General features: G+C 51.7%; 4 protein-coding genes across 8 annotated transcripts in view; 2 read left to right on the top strand and 2 right to left on the bottom strand.

The window, feature by feature from the left end:
* Window positions 1-16: 16 nt before the first annotated feature.
* Window positions 17-21,383, top strand: part of Fau (FAU ubiquitin like and ribosomal protein S30 fusion) — a 106,004-nt gene continuing 84,637 nt past the window's right edge. The window contains exons 1-5 of one of the 5 annotated variants that reach the window (XM_085834006.1): window positions 17-135; window positions 376-458; window positions 561-705; window positions 1,477-1,532; window positions 1,692-1,847. In XM_085834006.1, coding sequence (XP_085690132.1) covers window positions 384-458; window positions 561-705; window positions 1,477-1,532; window positions 1,692-1,817 — 402 coding nt within the window. In that variant the 5' untranslated portion in view covers window positions 17-135; window positions 376-383 and the 3' untranslated portion in view covers window positions 1,818-1,847. Of the gene's footprint in view, window positions 136-375; window positions 459-560; window positions 706-1,476; window positions 1,862-21,383 lie in introns of those variants that run through there. The other 4 variants (XM_021152532.3, XM_085834004.1, XM_085834003.1 and 1 more) reach the window with 4 other exon arrangements.
* Window positions 4,486-5,791, top strand: Znhit2 (zinc finger HIT-type containing 2). Its single transcript, XM_021152010.3, has one exon. It carries the CDS (start codon window positions 4,522-4,524, stop codon window positions 5,719-5,721), a length of 1,200 nt encoding a protein of 399 aa, XP_021007669.1. The 5' UTR covers window positions 4,486-4,521; the 3' UTR covers window positions 5,722-5,791.
* On the bottom strand, window positions 6,132-10,860 carry Tm7sf2 (transmembrane 7 superfamily member 2). The gene is made up of 10 exons (XM_021151298.2): window positions 10,568-10,860; window positions 10,009-10,205; window positions 9,854-9,908; window positions 9,402-9,596; window positions 9,214-9,317; window positions 7,298-7,417; window positions 7,043-7,211; window positions 6,778-6,858; window positions 6,574-6,696; window positions 6,132-6,407 (listed from the first exon to the last, which is right to left on the bottom strand). Exons 1-10 carry the CDS (start codon window positions 10,617-10,619, stop codon window positions 6,247-6,249), a joined length of 1,257 nt encoding a protein of 418 aa, XP_021006957.1. The 5' UTR covers window positions 10,620-10,860; the 3' UTR covers window positions 6,132-6,246.
* On the bottom strand, window positions 10,890-19,996 carry Vps51 (VPS51 subunit of GARP complex). Its single transcript, XM_021151297.3, has 10 exons — window positions 19,709-19,996; window positions 19,133-19,262; window positions 14,471-14,617; window positions 14,175-14,394; window positions 13,348-14,065; window positions 12,761-12,976; window positions 12,367-12,585; window positions 11,931-12,052; window positions 11,758-11,845; window positions 10,890-11,274 (listed from the first exon to the last, which is right to left on the bottom strand). The coding sequence occupies exons 1-10, from the start codon at window positions 19,934-19,936 to the stop codon at window positions 11,014-11,016; spliced, it is 2,349 nt and encodes a 782-aa protein (XP_021006956.1). The 5' UTR covers window positions 19,937-19,996; the 3' UTR covers window positions 10,890-11,013.

Below are 21,383 nucleotides of genomic sequence, written 5' to 3'. Positions count from 1 at the left end.
ACAAACAACCAGCGATCCGCGCGGTCGCGCGGCAGTGACGTCACACGCAGCAGGCGGTGAGGACGTGCGCGCCCCCACTTCTTCCTCTTTCTTGACTCCATCTTCGCGGTAGCAGCAGCGGCGTCCGCGGGCTAGGTGAGCCACGGGGACGGCTGGGCCAGGAACGCTCGGTAGCCAGCCGGCTACGGGCTCAGAGGGTGTGGGGAAGGTAAAGTACAAGGGCGGTTCTGCGGCCTTCGCTCCGTCTCCATCCGGGTCCCCGGCGAGCCTGGCCTTCCGCATGGGAGACCGCGCAAACCCCCGCCCTGATTACCGTACGGCGACCTTTCTCCTGGGCTGCTCCCTATAGTCATTCACAAGCCTTTCTTCTTTCAGTAGCCAACATGCAGCTCTTTGTCCGCGCCCAGGAACTACACACCCTCGAGGTGACCGGCCAGGAGACGGTCGCCCAGATTAAAGTAAGTATGTACTGATCCCTGACCCCTACTGTACCCCTTTACCTCCAGGCCCACGGGGTAAGTTTGTCTACTTATAAACATTGCAACCTTTTTTGCCTTAAGGATCATGTGGCCTCCCTGGAAGGCATTGCCCCCGAAGATCAAGTCGTGCTTCTGGCAGGCTCGCCGCTGGAGGATGAGGCCACCCTAGGCCAGTGTGGTGTAGAGGCCCTGACCACTCTGGAAGTAGCAGGCCGCATGCTGGGAGGTGAGTGCTTTTTCTCAGAGTTAATGGAATGTCTGTAGGTAAACCATGTGACAGGTCATTTCTCTGATAGTATACTTGTGCCTTCTAGGGACTTTAGATCGAAGTGATAGTTAAGTCTGGTTCTCAGTGTCCCCACTAAAACCTGGAGGTAGGGAGACAGCAACACAATCGGATCACTGAGTTCCAGGGCTACACAGAGGAGCTGTGTCTAGGATAAAAGCAAAAAAAGTAATAATAATTAATTAAAGTCTGGTTATTAGGTTCTCAGTGTGCTCCTGTCTTTGCTCTGTGTGTAGAATGTTAGCTCTAAGAGTATGGATTGGTTTTTAGAGAGCTTGCCTTAGTATCTGTCAGCCCTCAGCACTGCACAAACTGGTTGTGACTTGAAGTGGAAGACAGACATGGACAGCTATGTTGTGACCCTGTCTCTAAATCTGTGCAACTTTCATTCTTTGTTGGGGCCCAACTTGTCATTGAAAAGCTCAAGAGTTGGGGCTGGTGAGATGGCTCAGTGGTTAAGAGCGCCTACTGCTCTTCCAAAGGTCCCAAGTTCAAATCCCAGCAACCACATGGTGGCTCACAACCATCTGTAACGAAATCTGATACCCTCTTCTAGAGTGTCTGAAGACAGCTACAGTGTACTTACATAAATAAATAAATAAATCTTTTTTTAAAAAAAAAAAAAAAAAAGCTCAAGAGTTGAGGGAGGAAGCCTTGCCCTGGGCGCGACCTTGCTATTGAACCTAATCCCTTTCCCCACCCCTAACACAGGTAAAGTTCATGGTTCCCTGGCTCGGGCTGGAAAAGTGAGAGGTCAGACTCCCAAGGTGAGTGATTGCTGTTTGGACTTTGTTTCTTTCTATCACAGCAAAGTGAAGACCTTTGGATTTCCTGTCTGTGTTCTCTTTTATGGAGAGGAGCTGGTGGGCAGGATGCCAGGCATGGGAGAGGTCACCCAGGGTCTGATCAGTTCTTCCTTTCCCCAGGTGGCCAAACAGGAAAAGAAGAAGAAGAAGACAGGCCGGGCCAAGAGGCGAATGCAGTACAACCGGCGCTTTGTCAATGTTGTGCCCACCTTTGGGAAGAAGAAGGGCCCCAATGCCAATTCCTAAGTCCTATTGCCACCCTGCCATGCTAATAAACCACTGTGCCCAGACTTGTTATGCTTTCTTCATTTGTAAGGCTGTGACTAGAGGCTAGCAAAGTGTCTTGGTCATCAGTCAGCACAAAGGCCAACTTCAGATTATTACAGCAAATGTGCCTTTTATTTATTTATTTTTAGCTCCAGCACTTGCGAGGCTGAGACGAATAGATCTGAATTCATGGGCCACCCTAGTCTACATAGTGAGTTCAGGATAGCCAGGGTAGAAGAGAGTCGGTCTTCCCTGAATTTGGAATCAGCTAGCCCAAAGCAGAAGGAACATGGTATCACCCAGCTTTAGAAACTAGTCTATAATGAGTTGTTGATCTGCCCCGCAGTCAGGAGGGGGTTAATACATCTTTTAGGTGTGTTGTAGGGATGGAGTTCAGGTTGTTAGGAATTAGAGGCAAGTACATGATTGGTTTTGGGGTGGTTTTTTTTGTTTTGGTTTTTCGAGACAGGGTTTCCGTCTAACCCTTGTTGTCCTGGAACTCACTGTAGAGCAGGCTGGCCTCGAGCTCAGAAATCCGCCTGTCTCTGCTTCCTGAGTGCTGGGATTAAAGGCGTGCCCTACCACACCCAGCTTCACATGATTGGTTTTTATTTTAAGACTCAATCTCAAAAAGCAGGCCAGGCTGATTTTGAACCTCAAAAGTGCTGGTATTTACTGGTGCAAATAAACAGGCTTGAGTAGTATTCAAGGCTCAATCAAATGCAGGAGCTCCTATCCCCAACTCAGGCTCTTTGTAGAGAAAAAGTACAAAACTAGAGATAGTGGCTAGCATAGGGGAGGCAGGTGGATCTGAGTTTGAGGTCACTGTGATCTGCATAGTACCAGTTATCCATAGCTACACAGTGACAGCCTATGGCTGGGCTGTAGTGAACTCGAATCTCAGCGCTCAATCCCAGGCAGGGAGGCCACTGAGTTTGAGGACAGCCAGGGCTACACAGAGAAGCCCTGTCTCAAAAACTAAACATGTCCCTAGAAAAGGACTACATGGGCAGTTGGAGGGCAGCCTGAAGCTGCTTGAGACCTTGTCTCAAGAAGGAAAAAAAAAAAAAATGGGCAGTGATGGCACACGCCTTTAATCCCAGCACTTGGGAGGCTGAGGCAGGCAGATTTCTGAGTTCGAGACCAGCCTGGTCTACAGAGTGAGTTCCAGGACAGCCAGAGCTACACAGAGAAACCCTGTCACAAAAAAAAAAAAGAAGGAATCCTGAGAAGATCACAGAGGATGTGTTTACTGAAACGGCAAAGAAACCAAAGGATAGCTGAGCCGAAATACAGAAATGTGACAAGTGGTATTGGAAAGGTACAGATTCTATGGGCTCTGCCAGACAGCTTTTGGGTTTGTGTTGGTTCACTTTCCATTATGACTGGACACTTAGTGTTTTTGTTACAGGCATGCCCTACAGATGATCCACTAAGGCAGAACACTCGACCCTTCTACCCCTCTATAGACCTCATAATGTTTAACAATACAAACTAAATTTCAACACAACTTGAGGGAAAACATTGTTGGTTTTTAAAAAAGATTTATTACATGTAAGTACACTGTAGCTGTCTTCAGACATCCCAGAAGAGGGCATCAGATCTCATTAGGATGGTTGTGAGCCACCAAGTGGTTACTGGGATTTGAACTCAGGACCTCTGGAAGTAGTCAGTGCTCTTAACTGCTAAGCCATCTTTCCAGCCCCTCATTATCATTTTGTTTGTTTGTTTGTTTGATTCAGGGTCTCACATAGACCCAGGCTGGCCTCAATTGGATATGCTTACGTGTTACGTATTTTGAGCTCCAGATTTGTTAAACATGCCGGGTTTATTCATTTATTTTTGTCTGTTGTTATTATTATTAATAGTTTTTCAGGACAGAGTTTCTCTGTGTAGTCCTGGCTGTCCTGGAACTCACTCTGTAGACCATGCTGGCCTCGTAACTCAGAAATCCGCCTGCCTCAGCCTCCCGAGTGCTGGGATTAGAGGCGTGCGCCACCACTGTCCGGCCTGTTGTTATTCTTTTGATGGCCTTTTCTTTTTTCAAGATAGGGCATGACTATGTAGCTCTATCCTGGAACGCACTGACTACAGGAACTCACAGAAATCTGACTACCTTTGCCAACCCAACGCTGGAATTAAAAGTGTGTGCCGCTGGGCGGTGGTGGCGCACGCCTTTAATCCCAGCACTTGGGAGGAAGAGACGGATTTCTGAGTTCGAGGCCAGCCTGGTCTACAGAGTGAGTTCCAGGACAGCCAGGGCTACACAGAGAAACCCTGTTTCGAAAAAAAAAAAAAAAAAAGAAGAAGAAAAAAAAAAGCGTGTGCCACTACGCCCTGCTAAGACTCTGGTGTGTTGTTTGGTGGTGGTGGTGGTGGTGGCTAGTTTTGTTATTTAAAAGTTAGTTTATTTTTGTACAATTTGGTACAATCATAAAGAACAAACTGGGATTAGCAACACAATTTTCCCTAACTTGGCGAGCAAACTTGTCCGTTTGGAAGAGCTTGGACGACTTCTGCGCTTGCTCAAAGTAGTACTGGAGACACGAAAGTTACCGAGAAGTTTCGGAAATGTGCGGAAAGGAGGCCACGCCCGCCAACCACCCCCACACCTAAAGGCGGAAATAACCAAAGAAGCGCCGGAAGTGGCGGAGCTGCTACGGGACAGGCGGCACCAGTTTCCATGGAGCCCGCTGGGCTCTGCGGCTTCTGCCCGGCCGGGGAAGCGCTGCCTGCGCGCTACACCTGCCCGCGCTGCAATGCTCCCTACTGCTCGCTGCGCTGCTACCGGGCGCACGGCGCCTGCGCCGAAGACTTTTACCGCGACCAAGTGCTGCGAGAGCTCCGTGGCCGAAGCGCTTCGCCCAGCCGTCTGGCGGGCGCGTTACGCCGGCTGCGCGAACAACGCGAGGCCGAGGATGAGCCCGAGGAAGCAGGCCTCGGGCCCGGGGCGCGGCCGGGCGGCCTTTCTGGACTTTGGGAACGTTTAACGCCGGCTGAGAAGGCGGCGTTCGAGCGGCTCCTGAGCCGTGGCGAAGCCGGACGCCTTCTGCCTCCGTGGAGGCCCTGGTGGTGGGGCCGCGGCACCGGCCCACGTTTGCTGGAGGAGCTGGATCATGCCGCGAACAGAGATCTTGCGGAGCCGGAGCCCGCCCCTGCGAGGACCGCGCTGCAATCCGGGGATGATGCCGCTGCCGCAGAGCCACTTGCTGAAGACTCTAGTGCCGCCAGACCGCCCGCATTGCCTGCTCGCATCCCAGCACTGGCCAGTCTGAGCCGCAGCCCGGCATCGCCGCTGGTGCGCTTCCAGCTGCCCAACGTGCTGTTCGCCTACGCTCATACTCTCGCCCTGTATCACGGAGGGGACGACGACGCGCTACTCTCTGACTTATGTACCACTCTGCTCGATGTTTCTGGGGCCCTGGGAGCCCAGCAAGTCTTTGGCTCTACAGAGGAAGCCCTACAGGCCGCAGCCCACGTACTGGAAGCGGGCGAGCACCCACCTGGGCCCCTGGGTACGCGGGGTGCTATGCACGAAGTTGCCCGCATCCTGCTGGGCGAGGGTCCAGTCAGTCAGAAAGGGTACACGCTGACAGCACTGGGGCACCTCGCTCAGACCCTGGGACGAGCCCGGAAGCTGGCTGTGGTTGGTGGAGAGCGAGATCGACTTTACCGGGCTCGGAAGAAGTGCCAGTTCCTGCTGGCTTGGACCAACGAAAACGAGGCTGCCCTCACACCCCTGGCTCTAGACTGTGCCAGAGCCTACCGAGCCCATGCGGTGACAGCTGAGGAGATGGCAACGCTTACTGGAGAGTTAGAACGGCTTTGGGGAGGCCCAGTGCCACCCACTCCAAGGACTCTCATTGAGGAACTCCCTGGCTGAACTGGGTATCCATGTCATTAATAAAGATGTGTCTGGTCTGCCCGAATGTCGGCAGTGCCTTTTCCTTAAAGATGGTGCCGTGTCCTAGGCTTCTCTTGAAGTTACTGTGTAGTTGAGGATGACCCTGGAGCTTTGATCTGTCACCCACCTTGACAGTGAGAGGTTACAGGAGTTAGCCACCTCGCTAATGTACACAGTGCTGAATAGCCGAGGCGTCCTGTGTGCTACATAAGCACTCTATAACTGAGCTACATCACACCCCCCAGGCCTGAGGTGCCCATTTCGGAGAGTAACCAGTTGTCTCTCCTCGTCAGACTTGGAGACCCACAAACCACTTCTAAGCTTTCCTTAGTCAACTAGTCACCCCCAAGCCTCAAGCTACTGGCCCCAGGATAGAAAAAAAACACAGGAAAGGTTGAAAACATTTATTCAACAGGGAAAAATACTTTCCTTCTGGGAGCAGTGGCTCCCTCTTGCTTTGAACCTCTTCTCCAGGCTGATAGAACTTAGATGGACTGGCTTGCTTCAGTAGACATAGGGTATGATTCGGTAAGGCACACGCTTGCAGTACTCCTGCCAGGCACGGCCGTACTTTTGGAGGCACTGCTGCTCATCTCTGGCCTCGCGGTGCACCAGCAATGCAGTGAAGTAGAGGACGTAGAAGTAGGGCAGCAGATGGGATAGCCCTGGAGGGAAGGGGCTGCATGATCAGGCACTAGCACCCATTTCATATAAAAGCTTTCACAGCTGATGGCACACAGGGTGTCGGGTCATAGGTCTTGTGTCCACCTCCATTAACTGATTAGTCAGTCCTCCCACCAGGCACACCGACCTACTCCAAAACCCACTCACCACAGGGCAAAGACCATGCCAGAGCCATGATGAGATCTCCCAGGTAGTTGGGGTGTCGAACCATACCCCACCACCCAGACACCAGCAGCCGCCTCCCTGTGGCAGTGGGGATGGTCTCGAGACCTAGAGAAATCCAGCTAAGGAAACGGAACCACAGGGCCTTCCTGCTTCACCTCACCACGACCTCTAGGAGACCCGGCTTACCGGCCACACTGGGGTCAGAAGGATTCTTTCTGAATGTGTTTTTCTGGGAGTTGGCCCCTCGGAAGATGTAGTAACCAATAGCTGAGGGAAGGTACGAGCAGGTGGTGAGGTAGGAGTCCCAGCCTTTTGCCTAACCCTGACCAAAGCCTGTCCAAATCCCAGGCTTCCAGCTTTAGAGAAGCGTCAGAGCCTAGGCCCTACCTGATGGGTACTGAATAAAGCATGAATAGAAGGGGAAGGGGAAATGAAGGGCCCTCCTACTGACCCTTAAGGAGGCAGATGAGCAAGGCCATGGGCAACCCCAGAGGCTGTGGATGGTACAACAGGAACTGGGCCTGCAGGCTGTAGGTGAATGGTACCCAGGCTAGATCTCCAAAGACCAGCATGAAGCCAAAACCATCATGTATTATGTCCATGGTGGTGAGGACAGACTCCTGCAGGAACATGACCAGATACTGGCTTAGTCAGATGACATCCTCAAGATCCCCTGCTTGCCTCTTGCTCTCCAATCCAGCCTCACCTCATACCAGAGGGCATCACCCACATACAGCAACTGGAAGCCATTGACCAGCCACATAGCCAGGGAAGGACTCCCCCGAAGCTCCGCCTCCTGCATCAGCAGGGCCAGGTTAATGAAAACCTAAAGGAAGTAGGGACAGGGCCATTGTCTGAAGGGGAACTTCTGGGTAGAACAGTGCCGACCTCGCCCTCCTTCCAGCTGCCCACTCACATGTTGAATGGATCCAGGTTGTGTACTCGAGACGCACTGGATTGCAACTCTGCCTTGACTTAAAACTCCTGCCTTGCAATCTGAGCTTTATCACTTGGGCAGAATATGTCTCTTTGCTAAAACTCACGTCCCCACTGCCATATGGAAACAGGAGTAATCAGGGCCCCGCCTTGAGTTCTTGTTGGAAAACTAATATTATGTTTGTAGAGCTAAGAATTGGCTTATTATGAACCTAAATTTTGCACCCTCTTCCTCCTCCTCCTTTTTGTCTTCTTCTTTATAAGTCAGAGTTTGGGGCTGGAGAGATGACTCAGCGGCTAAGAGCACCGACTGTTCTTCCAAAGGTCATGAGTTTAATTCCCAGCAACCACATGGTGGCTCACAACCATCTGTAAAGAGATCTGATGCCCTCTTCTGGTGTGTCTGGAAACAGCTACAGTGTACTCATATAAACCAAATAAATCTTTAAAAAATATAAATAAGTAAGGGTTTCTTTGTGTATCCCTCGCTGTCCTGAAACTTTTTCTGTAGACCAGGCTAGCTTCGAACTCACAGAGATCCACCTGTCTCTGCCAAAGTGCTGGATTAAGGGTGTGTGCCACCACTGCCTGGCTTTAGACTCTCATTCTAGTAGCTCCAGTGGCCTGAATAGTGTGGCTTCTTCAGTAATACTGATGTGGTATTGTCTTGAGAGAGAGAGAGAGAGAGTTTCACTGAGTAGCTTTGGTTGATTTGGGACCATATAGACCTGGCTGGCCTTGAACTCACAGAGATCTGCCTGCCATTGCCTCTGGAGTGCTGGGATTAAAGGCATGTCCTACTACATCGAGCCCTCACAGGAAATTGTAGAAGAAAATTTCATTCCATCCTATTTTATGAGTGAGGAAAAACCTTATATTCTGGCACATATGTGGGCAGGCCAGGCCAGCCAGTGTCCAGATTAATGCTGGGCCTGGGTCGGGGGGGGGGGGCCTGGGGGGTCTGTAGCAACTGTAATCCTAGTTACTTGATTAGCTGAGGGAAGCAGAAGGGACCTTGATTTTGAGACTAGCCTGGACTATCCGAGTGAGACCTGTTTCAAAACTAAATCCAAACTCAGATTCAGAGGACATGGGCACTCCTGCCTCTACAGTGAAGGCAGGACCTGGCCTGAGCCCCTTTGGAGCTCTTGGCCACCACCCATGTACCCCTTGTACATGTGATCTTAACACAAGAACAGCTGGCCTGTTGTCAAGGCCACCAATGACAAACAAGGTGTTAAATCTGACAATCCCTGGAGGCAGTTGCCTGGTCCTTCAAGCTCCTCCTTAGCTGTCTTTGAAGTTGATTTTGTATTTGGCCGCTACATCCAAAGCCGCACCTGCTCTCCCAGCTCACTGCCTGCTTTGCTCCCCCATACAACCTGTCATCACTGTCGTATAGATTTAGTTTTGTGGTGCTAGGGTTGGAATCTAGGGCTTTATGTACGTAAGCCAAATGCGCTCACTCGCTCTCTCGCGCTCTCTCTCTCTGTCTCTCTCTCTCTCTCAAGATTTTACATTAAAAACCCTCTTGTTCTATTAAAGCAAAACCATAGGTTCACAACACAGCAACATATTGGCAAATGAATGAATGAATGAATGATTGCTGCCACCCAGCAATGCTAGCCCACTCTGCTCTTTTCCTGGCCCAAGACCAGCAGAATTAAGTCCAGCATGCCAGCATACCCAGCCGATGAGGCCAGGTCTCAGCTCACAGAAATATTTGAAGTCAAAGGAACCGAGGCGAGGGTTCAGCTCCCGTCCAAGAAAGAAGTCATACATGGAATTTCCTGGGGAACAACAGAAGGTGAAGGCACAACAGGTATGCATGCATCCCACCTACCTCATCCCTACCTCACTGGGACCCTTCTCACCTGAGTTTCCCCCAGGAGCCAGGGCTGAGGCAGGAGCTACCAAAGCCTTCGCATAGAGGAGGAGGCTGAAGATAAAGCTGGTGAGAGTGGTCGCAAAGGCCAAGGGCAGGAGCATTCCAGGGAGTGCCCCCAGGGGCAGCCCCACTGACACCCCCAGCCCCATCAACAGGGCTGTTAGCACCAGAGCCTGGAAGCCTGAACCACAGCAGAGTGAGCCCTGGGGTGGCTTGCATAACTTCCAAAGCCAACACACACACACACACACACAAACAGAGTTCTGGGAGAACATTGGCCATTGGCCTGGAGCTGAGTAGCAGCAAAAGAGGTGGAAGCACGGCTAGATTCCCATAAGGGCACAAACATGTCATCAGAGCTCGTCCATAAACCTCCCACCACCCTTGGAACCCACCCCAACCCATGTAACTCCGAATTGGGGGGAGAACCCCAGTCACCATTAATAGGGTAGCGCAGGCGACTCTTGTCCTTCAGTTCCAGCCCTTCGGCCACCTGCGGGTATAGGGCAGGTTTCATAAGGGCTGGGGATGACTTCCCCGGCTCCAGCCCTCCCTGCACCCTCCTCCCTGGTGTGTTAAAACAGAGCACACACCTTGCGTGCAGGCAGCAAATAGAGCGCCACCTGCAGGCCGAGCCAGATGAAAAATAGCAGCAGAGCCCATGGGCTCCACAGCTCCTCCAGACCAGGCAGATAGGCTGGTAGGGCCAGGAGGCGCGCCGGGCCCGAGCGGGCCGCCAGGAGCAGGTGGAACATGGTGGCAGGCAACAGGATCAGTAAAGCCGCGACGCCTGGAAAGAGGGCCACTGTGTACCGTGACTGCTCCCCAGAGCTCTCTCAAGTCCTCAGGAGCCTTGAGTCACCTGCCTGCTTAGCAGTTTCCCAGCGCCATACTCCTACCTTAATTTTCATCTTGTCCCTCTGCCCTCTGGCATTCCCAAAGACCATCCTGCTCTCCCATACTGTCTTTCATTACACAAACTCCCCGCTGTGCAGCTGTCAGCACTGGTCCCTCCTCTTCTGCAGACACCCGGACACCCGCGCACCGGATCCTTCTGCAAAACTTCCCAAAAGCCTTCTATAGAGCTCGTATCCTATCCTGCTCCCGTTAAGTGGCATCAGGTCAGCCTCCACCCCAAACCTTCCCATTTACCCAGCGGCCCCCCGAATTCCAGTGGGGCCTGGGAGGCCTCACGAGAAGTCATGATCTCTGCTTTGCAGGGGAACAATGGCTCACAAAAGTCGATCAAGGAAACACAAACCGCCCCATGCCGGGTTACGGCTCGGCATCAGATGCGGAGGTGGAAAAGCTGCTGCTCTTGTTCAGTGATCTTTAAATGGACGCGCCCTCTGCCCACCCTGGGCCCAGCACAGTAGCCAATCAGCGCTGGGAGGCGGGCCCCATGCTGGCGCCTCAGAAGCTTCGGTACTGAAACCCAACCCTGGCGGGTCCCGCCCCTGCAGGCAAGAGGAAGGAGGAGGACACATAAGTTTATTAGAAGGATCCATGAACCCGCCAGCGGGGAAGGGCCTCTAGGATGAGAACAGGGCATAGGGAGGACAGGGCGATAGGACTACTACGGGACTCGTTGGCAGATTCTAGCCGCGCTCGCAGATGACCTCGACAACACTAGGTTCCATGGGCACTGGGTCGGGACAGCGCAGAGCAGCTGAGGCTACTACTTCATCCAGCAGCAGGTGCACTAGCTCCTCATCAGCCACAAAGCGCCACAAGTAAAGCTGCAGGAAGTGGCAGTCCACCTGCACCTGCTGCAGCCCAAAGCGCCCAAAGGTGCGCAGGCGCACACACTCCAGTAGTGTCTTCAAGCTGATCTTAATGATGCCAGTCAGCACGGACACCTGTAGGTGGACACAGGGATGCAGCTCAGTGACTGCAGTCTTTTGGGGAGGAGCATACATCCAAATTCTGAGCAGAGGCAAGGGAGATAAAGACAGAAATTTCTAGGGCTCAGGTTAGGAGGGAACAATGCAATGTTGCCACCATAAAGGCGAGGGCAGATAAACCCCGGTGGTCAGAGATGATCAGAGATGGGGCCTCATGAATACGGTGGGCAGCAGTCACCACTGAGTACAAGGTAAAATGGAGGAAAGAGATCGCTGAGCTTGGGCGGCGGTGGGGCAGAGATGGAGGTAGGAGTGGGAGCCCCATGACTAAAGACTGGTTTGGAGCGTAAACCGTACACCACAAGGTGGTTTTGCTCTGGACCTAGAGACAGAGACTGCATAAAGTGATCTTTAATACAGCTCAGATGGGGTCCTAGGGCTCTCTGGATTGGTGTGGGAGCCACCCTTCCCCTGGGATGTAGAGAAGGTACTTCAGACCTTATTGAATTCCACAGGGCTGAACACATCGATCCTTTCAGAGAACAGCTTCTGAATATTGCTCAGGAGGTTTGTGTCCATGGGAGCACTGGAAGGGGGAAAGAAAGAGTCAGAGGCCACTCTGCCCACCCTCCCTCTTCTGTCTCTCTCAGGGAGGCTCCGAGTAGCCTGACCTGGGTGTGTAGCTGGGTGCATAGCGGCCCTGCTGCCGGGAGCTGCTGTACACAGAGAAGGTCCTTTTGCTCGAGTCACTGCTCTGGGCCTTACGGACACCCTCTTCATACAGGAGCCCCACCTGGTGGAGAAAAGAGGCACTGCAAGGCCAGGGCATGCTTACTGACAAAACTTCCCCCTCTGCTGCTTGAAGAATCCTAGGTACAGTCACCACCTACCCAATCAGGGGAGTGGAAGCAAGGCAGGGAAACCTAGTCTGAAACCCAGTTTTTAGCTCATCCCTGCTTCAGCTTTTTGGGTGACTTTGGGCCTGCACATCCCACAGGTATGAAATGGGGCTTCTAGTGGCACGGCATGGGTACTGCCAGACCCCTTTTGTCTTGGTCCTTGGAACCCAGCATGCATTGGGTTCCAGCAGGCGGCCTGTGGCAGCACCTGGACATCAATAGCTGTAGTGTCCTCCACCACACGCTTCATGACAGCACGCACGTTCCGGGGCTCCAGAGTGCTGAGCCAGTCCCGGGTCTCCACACTCTTACGTAGCATCTGGGATATGACCAGGCCTTGCACCTTCACATAGTGAGTCAGCAGCCGCCGTGCTGTCTCTCTGGCCTCTGCACACAGTGTGCTCACAGGTGTAACGGGAGACTGGTCCTAAGTCACAAAAGCAGAGGACAAAGGTTGCAGGTACTAGAGACAGATCAGAAACCACCACCAATGAGGAAGTGAGCAAATCTTGGGAAACTGAGGCTGAGATGGGTGCAGACCACCAGTCTGGTTCCTGTGTTGCCAGCATCAGTGCCCTTTCCCCTCTCCTGAGCCACTTCACCTGCACCAGAAACTGTTCATCAGTGAGTGTGAGGATGTAGGAGATGGTGGCTGTCTCATAATCCAGGCAGAGGCGAGAGAGCAGCAGGAGCAAGGCAGGCGGCGTGGCACCTCCCTTTTCTCCGGGGCTGTCACAGAAGCTCTGGGCTGTCTGGCACATGGAGCGGATGAAACCCACGATGAGGCCCTCACGGACTCCCTGGCTGCAGAACTCACCCTGAAAGGAAGGGAAGCCCAGATCTACTACCAGTCCTTTCTCATAGGCTGGAGAGGCCCAGCAAAGTCAGAGCACAGGGCTATTCCTCCCTCTTTGCCTTAACCCTCCTCTACAGGCAGCCCCACCCTGCTTCCAAGCCTCGGTGGTAAGGCTGGCAGCAGTGAGGTCCCTGGTGCCCTTCTAGCTTTAGCCCGGCTGCATAGCATTTTCTCCTCCAGACTGCCTCCTGAGAATGTGACTCCACACGCAGAGTACTTGAGACAGTACTGGGTGGGGCTGGTGACATGTCCCAGGGTTCCCCAAACACTAGTAAAAGGATGCTGGAGGGCCAGTCAGCAGAACGAATAACCAAAGCCAAAGGACAGACATACCCTGAAGTAGGGCTTATTGGAGAAGGACACCTCCTTGGCGGTAAAGAGATGCACAGAAGCCAGTGACGCCTTAATGTGGCTTAGGATGGAGCTGGCCACATTGGCCAGCAACTCAGCCAGGCTGGGGCCCTCCTTTCCCGCTAGGCGAGGTGCTGCCAGGGCCTGGCGAACATCCGTCAGGGAGCTCAGGAAGGCAGCCTTCAGACCCTGCAGATGGTGGCTCAGGCGCTCCCGGGCCACTTGCTCCACAATCTCTGTGGCTGACTCAGAAAGCCCAGCAGCGGCCAGCAGGGCCCCAGGTGCTCGCAGGCGCCGGTGGAAGCGATCTAGTGCACGCACCAGCAGTGAGTTGTCACTACCACCCTGCTCCTGTGCCAGCCGCCGCTCAACCAGTGCAAAGTAGCGGCCGCCCAGCTCCTGCGCAAAGGCTGCCAGCTTCTCCGCACCAGCAGGGCCCTGAGCAGCAAACAGCTCCTGGTAGGCTGCTGCCACCTGGCAGAGGCCACCTACAAAACCATTGCCACCGCGGTCGGTGAATTCTAACACATCAGGCGCTGGAGGGGAGGGCCCCAGCTCGGCCTCCAGGCTACTTAGTTCTTCCTCCAGCCGTCCCCGAGCATGCGCTAGGAACTCTTCGCACAGCTCCTCAGCCGGCTCGCCCAGGGCCAGCAGCAGCTCCACACACTCGGCCTGCTCTGGGGCACCTGAGCAGCCTTCCCTGTAGTGACAGAGATGCAGTGAGGACGGCTTGTGGGCTGCAAGGGAGGAAAATATGTAGGGGGCACTGGATGTGTTTGGAGAACAACGACCAGGCCCGGAAACCACACCTGAAGCGCTGCCGCAGCTGCTGGGCCAAGCGGGCTGTGATGACCTGGCAGTCATCCTGGATGGCACGGAAGGAGGGTAGGTGCTGGTACTGCTGCAGCACGGCCCTGGCACGACCCTGGTAGCGCACAGCCTGCCCATAGGCACCCAGCTCCACGCACTTGGTGAGGCGCGAAGGCAGCTCAAAAAGGAACTGCAGTTTCCGCAGTAGTGCATGTACCCCTAGGAGACAGGAAGGGCATGTGAACTGCAGAGCTCAGGGTGGCTGGCTGCAGGGCCTGGCCAGCACAGAGCCTACCTGCTAGCTTGGTGATGCGCTCGTGTCGGTCCTGTAGCGTGGCGCTGATCCGTGCGCTGAAGTTGGTGATCACTGCCATGTTGGTGGCCAGCCGGTCCATCTCGTCTTCCATCTTCCGGAAGTCATTCTTCATCTTTCTAATGGTGTCTAGAAGGGCAAAAGCCGAGCGAGGGAAATGGAAATGACTAAGGCAGAGGTGCAGCTCTCACTGATAACCAGCGATATGACTGAAATGGGCGGGGCCTTGGCAGTATGATGTCTTTATGTTGGTGCAGCAAGCCCTGAGTACCCGTATCCCTGGTGTGGAGGGAAGAGGGTGAGACTGGAGGGTGAGATTGGAGGGAAAGTGCCGGGCGGTGGTGGCGCAAGCCTTTAATCCCAGCACTTGGGAGGCAGAGGCATGCGGATTTCTGAGTTCGAATGCAGCCTGGTCTACAGAGTGAGTTCCAGAACAGCCAGGGCTACACAGAAAAACCCTGTCTCGAAAAACCAAAAAAGCTGGGCATGGTGGCCAGCCTGGTCTAAAGAGTGAGTTCCAGGAAAAACTGTCTCAAAAAGAAAGGAAGAAAAGAAGGAAGGAAGGAAGGAAGATCAATACAACACATTCATTTTCTCCTTTTTTCTTTTTGAAATAGCATCTCACTATGAAGCTCTGACTGGCTCAAAACACCTGCCTCTGCTTCCTGAGTGCTAAGGTTAAAGGCATGCTCCACCACTCAGTCCTGCCTGACATCTTCTGCTTAACTCAGTCTATCTTACTGTTTTAGGGCTGAGTAACACTATTGTTGGGTCACATCCCTTATTTATCCACTTATACAGTTGACAGCTATTTGGATTGCTTCTACTTTTTTGCTACAAAAATTGTGTATGAAGTTCGGTATGAACATGTTTTCAGTGTTTCGTTGTTTTGGTTTTTTTTGTTTGTTTGTTTTCGTTTTTTTGGTTTTTGGAGACAGGGTTTCTCTGTATAGCCCTGGCTGTCCTGGAACTCACTCTGTAGACCAGGCTGGCCTTGAACTCAGAAATCCGCCTGCCTCTGCCTCCCAAGTGCTGGGATTAAAGGCAAGTGCCACCACACCTGACGTGTTTTGTTTTTTAATTTGTGTGTGTATACATGTGAGTACATACAGAGGCACGCAGAGTACATGATCTATGCACATCCGTGTGGGATGTCCTCACCACACATACACACATGTAAGTCAGAAGCTGATGAAAGGGGTCGTCCTCTTTTGTCTGTGTGTGCTTGTGTGCACATACGTGTGCAGGTGGCCAGAGGCCAGATGGAGAGACCGACCCCTGTAAGGCAGAGGTACAGGCATCTGTGGGCTGCCTAGGATCTGAAACACTGTTTGTTGATAGAGCAGACTCCTGTAGCATCTCTCCAGCCTTCCTTCCCCAGCTTGCTTTTGACAGCTGGCTGGTCATCCAGGAAGCCCAGGGATAAACCTGTTCCTTTCACAGACTGGAGTTTCAGATGTGTACTACCACACTTTTTTCTGTTTGTTTGTTGGAGACAGGTTCTCATTATGTATCCCTGGCTGACGCAGAATTCACCATATAGACCATGCTGGCCTCAAACTCAGAAAGATCTCTGCCTCTGGAGTGCAAGGGTAAAAGGTGTGCTTTTCTTTTTCACATAGGTGCTGAGAATCTGAACTCAGGTCCTCAAGTTTGCACAGCAAGCACCTCACTCACTGCGCCATCCCCAGCACCCTTTGTTTTTTGTTTGTTTGTGTAGGATTTGAGATGAATGCTCTAGGCTAGTGTTAAAATTACAGCAATCCCCTTTGTTTCTAACATGCAGGGATTACAGGAGCTGCTTGTATATATATATATGTATATATATCATTATCATATTATATAATAGTAATGTCATATTACCAGGAGTGAAATTGCTGCTGCTCTGGAGATAATTCCGCTTAGCCTTTTGAGGGCTAGCAAAGCTTTTCTGCAGGAGACAGAACAGCTCTGTGTTCCCACTGCTACTTCATCAGGTTATGTGTCCTCCACATCCCAACCAACATGTTATGTAGTTATGGCAATCCTACTGGGTGTGCAGAGACGTCCTATCTTCCTAATCAGTGAGGCAGGACATCTTTACATGAACTTATTTTTCATTTGCATGATAGTTTATTCATTGGGCAGGGTGCTGTGTGCATGTCAGCACCTATTCATGTCATGTTACTCACATGGAGGTCAGAGTACAACCTAAGGGAGTTGGTTTTCTCGTTCTACCACATGGGTCCCAAGGACTGAACTCACAAGCACAACCTGCTGAGCCATCCAAGCTGGGTTTCTGAAACTGCAAAAGCAGGGACCTAACCCAGTTTCCGCATGCTGAACAAGCATTTTGCTATTAAAGTACACCCCCAGCCCACATTCTGGCACATATGTACACATAACCTATTAGCTGAGTTTTGAGACACAGTCTCTTGAAGCCCAGATTCCCCTAGGCGTCCCGTCTCTACCTCTCCAGTGTTGGGGTTATGTGTGTTTCATGCCCAGTGTGTTCAGCTTTGCCTTGAACTTACTTTCCTTCACACTGGATAATCTCGAGTGGCCCATCTTTAAGTTTGCTCATTCTACTCTTTCTTCTGCTCCCTTTTTCTTTCTTTTTTGGGGGAGGGGGTTGTTTGTTTGTGTTTTTGAGTCAAGGTTTCTCCGTGTAGCCCCAGCTGTCCTCCCTTTGTAGACTGGACTGGCCTAGAACTCACTCTGACTGCTGGGATTAAAGCATGTGCTACCACACCCAGATCTTCTGCTATTTCAAATTTACTGCTATGCAGCCCAGGCTGGTCTCAAGCTCATGGCAGCCTTCCTTGCTTGGCCTCTGAAGTACAGGCATCTATGGCCAGTGCCAGCATATTCTTGAGTAAACGTAAAACACTGTAGTGCTTGCAGATCAGCAATCTCAGCTCTCCTAACACCCACTTTATGATTTGCTCCTTCCTTAGAAAAAAGTACAAAACAATTCAAGCCATCTATATTACGTAACAAATACATGACAAACACTATACATATTCCAACAAATGAGAATGTGTAATACTGGCAAAGTTCCTATGGGAAATTCCTCTACAAGGAAATCACTATCTTTTTTCATCTTGAAGCTAGCATTAACAGACCAGCACTTACTCACTGAATCAGGTTCAAATGAGATAAAAGAACAGCAAGGATGTACCACAGCCACCACCGAGGCACTGGCAGAGCACTGTGCCCCGTGAAGACATAACCCCACAGATGTGAACATCTGGCAGAGCACTGTGCCTCGTGAAGACATAACCCCACAGATGTGAACATTCACTATGGTCTGCCTCCTGGACATGTGGATTAATGTTACTATACAAACATCAAGTGCATCGCCTGAAAGGCAGACAGATGGTAGGTAGTGTGAGGAGAGCTGAACTATCTAGTAGTGGGACTGGCGAGATGGCTCAACAGCTGAGAGTGCACTGCTCTTGTAGAAGACCTGATTTAATCCCCAGCATCCGTGTCACTAGGCTCACAACTGACTCTAACTTCAGCTCTGGGGGATCTGTGGATACCTGTACATATCTGCCCCCCACCACCACACACACACACACACACATAATTAATTTCTGCTGCTGCTGCCTGCTTCCCTGCCCTGGTCCTTGGCATGCCTATAGCCATTTGCTTCAGGCCTGCCAGCCATCCCATATTGCTGACATAAAAAGCAGCAGACACAGTAAAATAGTTTGCTCAAACTGAGGTCGGGCTGACCATATATCGAATGGTGAGGCTTATTACTCGCCTTGGAAATTCCCCAGTTGTGGCCTTCAGGCAAAGCCAAGCTAGATTCCCCAACCATGGCCTTTACTCAGAGCCAAGCTAGACAAGGGGCTAGTTTGACCATAATGTCTAAACTACTAACACCCTTGGAAAAAGGCTGCAGCCCACCCTGTATCTGCTTATGAGCTCATTATGGCTTTTTCCTTATAAAGTCTGACCCGGGACAGTGTACAGGCACGTGGCTCTCGAGTCTGTGAGCTGGTGCCCTAATCAATCAGTCTTGGGGTGTGCACTCAACAGCCATGCCTATGTGACTGAGATTAGTGTTCATGTGGTTTGTGAGGTGGCTCCTGGACCCCAAAAACTATTAGTAAACCTTAAGGAATGAGGATACAGGCAGAGGGGGAGAGAGTGGCAGATCTGCTCTCAAGGCAGACTGACCAGAAACAAAAGTTACCACTAATAACATTTTTAACAAAAATTTTAATTGACGTTGAGATGGCTTAGCAGCAGGTAAATGTGTTTGTCACCAAGCCTGATAACCTGAGTTCAATCCCTGGCACCCTCATGGTGGAAGGAGAATACAGACTCCTGAAAGTTGTCCTCTGACCCCCACACAAATGTTGCGTCCCACACATATGCAGGTACACAATATAAATAAACAAAACTAACGCTTCCTGAAACGCTGGTGCTTCCTAAGTGCTGCAGAGAAACTGCATCTCATTCTTCCTTCCCAGCGCTGGTCCTTTGGACAAACCCCACCCCCACAGGAGTCATCACTTCCACAGCAGTGGATTAAGGTTGGGACCCAATTATAATCTGGGTCTCTTTCCTTTAATCCCTGTTTTTCTCAGCACCGGGTGAGGACCTGGTGGGGTTGGTGTAAAACTGAGGAGTGTGTCCCAGTGGGGTCACCTGTAGCTGAGATGAACTTGTTGTAGTTCTCATAGACCAGGGTCTGCATGTCGCTGTCTAGAGCCCGGATCTGCCGCACCATGTCCGTCTCACTGTCCATCAGCTGAGCCAGAGGACACTCTCTACGCAGCTAGAGAAGCAGGTAGGAACAGTCAGCGTTAGTGCTCACTCACGTCCTGCTACCCTGCTTTACGTCAGTTGGCTTTTGGTGCAAGACAACTCCGATTCCACCCTTACTAGGAATCCCATAAGTGGCACACTTTAAGTGGCACACTTCACAGGTTACTAGGTTAGACCCAATTTGGGATTTGTCAGCTTTCATGGTCTTCAGGCTTAGTTTAAAGTCAACCTAGGCCCAGCCTAGCGCCTGTCAAGAGCATGGTCACACCCACTACCAAGAGCCAGCACAGAGACCTCAGACCCAGTGTGACCTCAAGTCAGGCCCAGGCTCCCTTAGCCTCCAGATCTGCCTCTACTGCCTTCTAAGGGCTGCCGTCACCACAGCAACCAAATCGGGAGTAAGATCTAGGGTCCAGGATATTTGGGGTCTGGACCTGCCCCATTTCACACACACACCTTATCAAGATAAACTTCCGGGTCGAAGTGCGCCCCATTGAGATCGGTTGGGTCCAGAGGGTCAGGCCCTGCGGGGTGCCCCGCCGCCTCCCCCTCCGAGAGGCCGTAGTAAAGCTTCAGCATCCCGTGAGCCTTCCGCCGACGCTCCGGAGCGTCCGCCTCGGGACCTTCTGGAGAGTCCCCAGGCCCGGACCCTAGGCCAGGCCCTACAGCTGCCGCAGCCGCCATAGCTCCAACCTCAACTCAAAGGGGTGAGGCAGGGGAGGGAACAGAAAGCACTTCCGGGGACCATAAACTTGCTGCAACCAGGCGGTCCTTCAGGTGAAACGTTCCTCTGCAGCTGTAGGATATGTGAGACTAAAGTTCCGTCTTGTGCTTGTCCTTCTGGAGCACAGAGGTTTCACTGAACTTCCGGGTCGTTGAGTTTCTGTGATTTTGCTGTGCTACTTGGGTGAATCGTGGCGTCCCAATCCTGCATCCGCACAGGAAAGAGACTTGCAGAAGATCCAATATGCGTCACAGGGGGTCTGCAAGGTTCAAACGTCCATTCAGTAGCCTGCAATATGGCTTTAACGCAGTGTTTCCCAAGGTTCTGTCTCCAAGGAGTCATTCAATATGAGAAACTTTATTCTACTTAGAGAATTTAAGATGTTAATCTTCAGAAGTTGGTGGAATGTGATACGTGAGCAGTTGGGATTGAGGATAATTCGGAAGTTTTAAAGATGTAGGCATAAAACAAAGCTCTCAGCAGGGCGTAGTGGCGCACACCTTTAATCCCAGCACTTGGAGGCAGAGGCATGTGAATTTCTGAGTTCGAGGCCAGCCAGGCTGGTCTACAGAGTGAGTTCCATGAGTTCCCAGACAGCCAGGGCTACACAGAGAAACCCTGTCTCTAAAAACCAAAATAAAAAAAATAAATAAAAAAGACGAAGCTCTTAAGTGAAGAGGGAATGAGGTCAGCTTGGTATATGCCGAGTTAAATAGAAGAAAATGAGACTTTACTAATGATGTACTGATAGGGTGCTGGGCTGCCAGGAGTTTCAGCAGACCAAACACTGTTTTTATCTGAAAATCAGGAGTTAAAAAAAAATCTCACTTTGTAGACCAGGCTGGCCTCGAACTCTGAAATCCGCCTGCCCCTGCCTCCCGAGTGCTGGGATTAAAGACGTGCGCCACCATGCCCGGCTGTGGTATACTTTTTATTTTTATTCAAGACAGGGTTTCTCTGCTTAGCCCTGACTGTCCTGAAACTGGTCCTAGTGTAGAACCTGTCTGCCTCCCAAGTGTTGGGACTAAAGGGATGTGATAACACTGTCACCAGCTCCACTGCCTAGCTAAAAACAGTTCTGAATGGTATTAAGTCTCCATCTGTCCTGCCCCCAGTATTGTATGTGTATTTGTGTGTGCAGAGGCCAGGGGATAGCTCAGAGCTGTAGTTACAGCTCGTGTGTGAGCTGCCCGTCATGATGCTGGAGACCAAAGTGCAAGAGCAGTTCACCCTGTACCAGCTCAAACCCTTTTCTATCTTTCTTTTCTCTCTCTTTCTTTCTCTTTGAGGCACCATCTCACTCTAACTTTGGCTGACCTGAAACTCACTATTGTAGACCAGGCTGGCCTCAAACTCAGAGATCCAGCTACCTCTGCTTCCTGAGTGCTAGGACTAAAGGTCTGTGCT

Source organism: Mus caroli, unplaced genomic scaffold (assembly GCF_978045245.1).
Source record: "Mus caroli unplaced genomic scaffold, Mus_caroli_1 scaffold_20, whole genome shotgun sequence".
Classification (NCBI taxonomy): Eukaryota; Metazoa; Chordata; class Mammalia; order Rodentia; family Muridae; genus Mus; species Mus caroli.
Note: the sequence above shows the minus strand (reverse complement) of the source record. Positions and strands in the feature narration are given on the sequence as shown.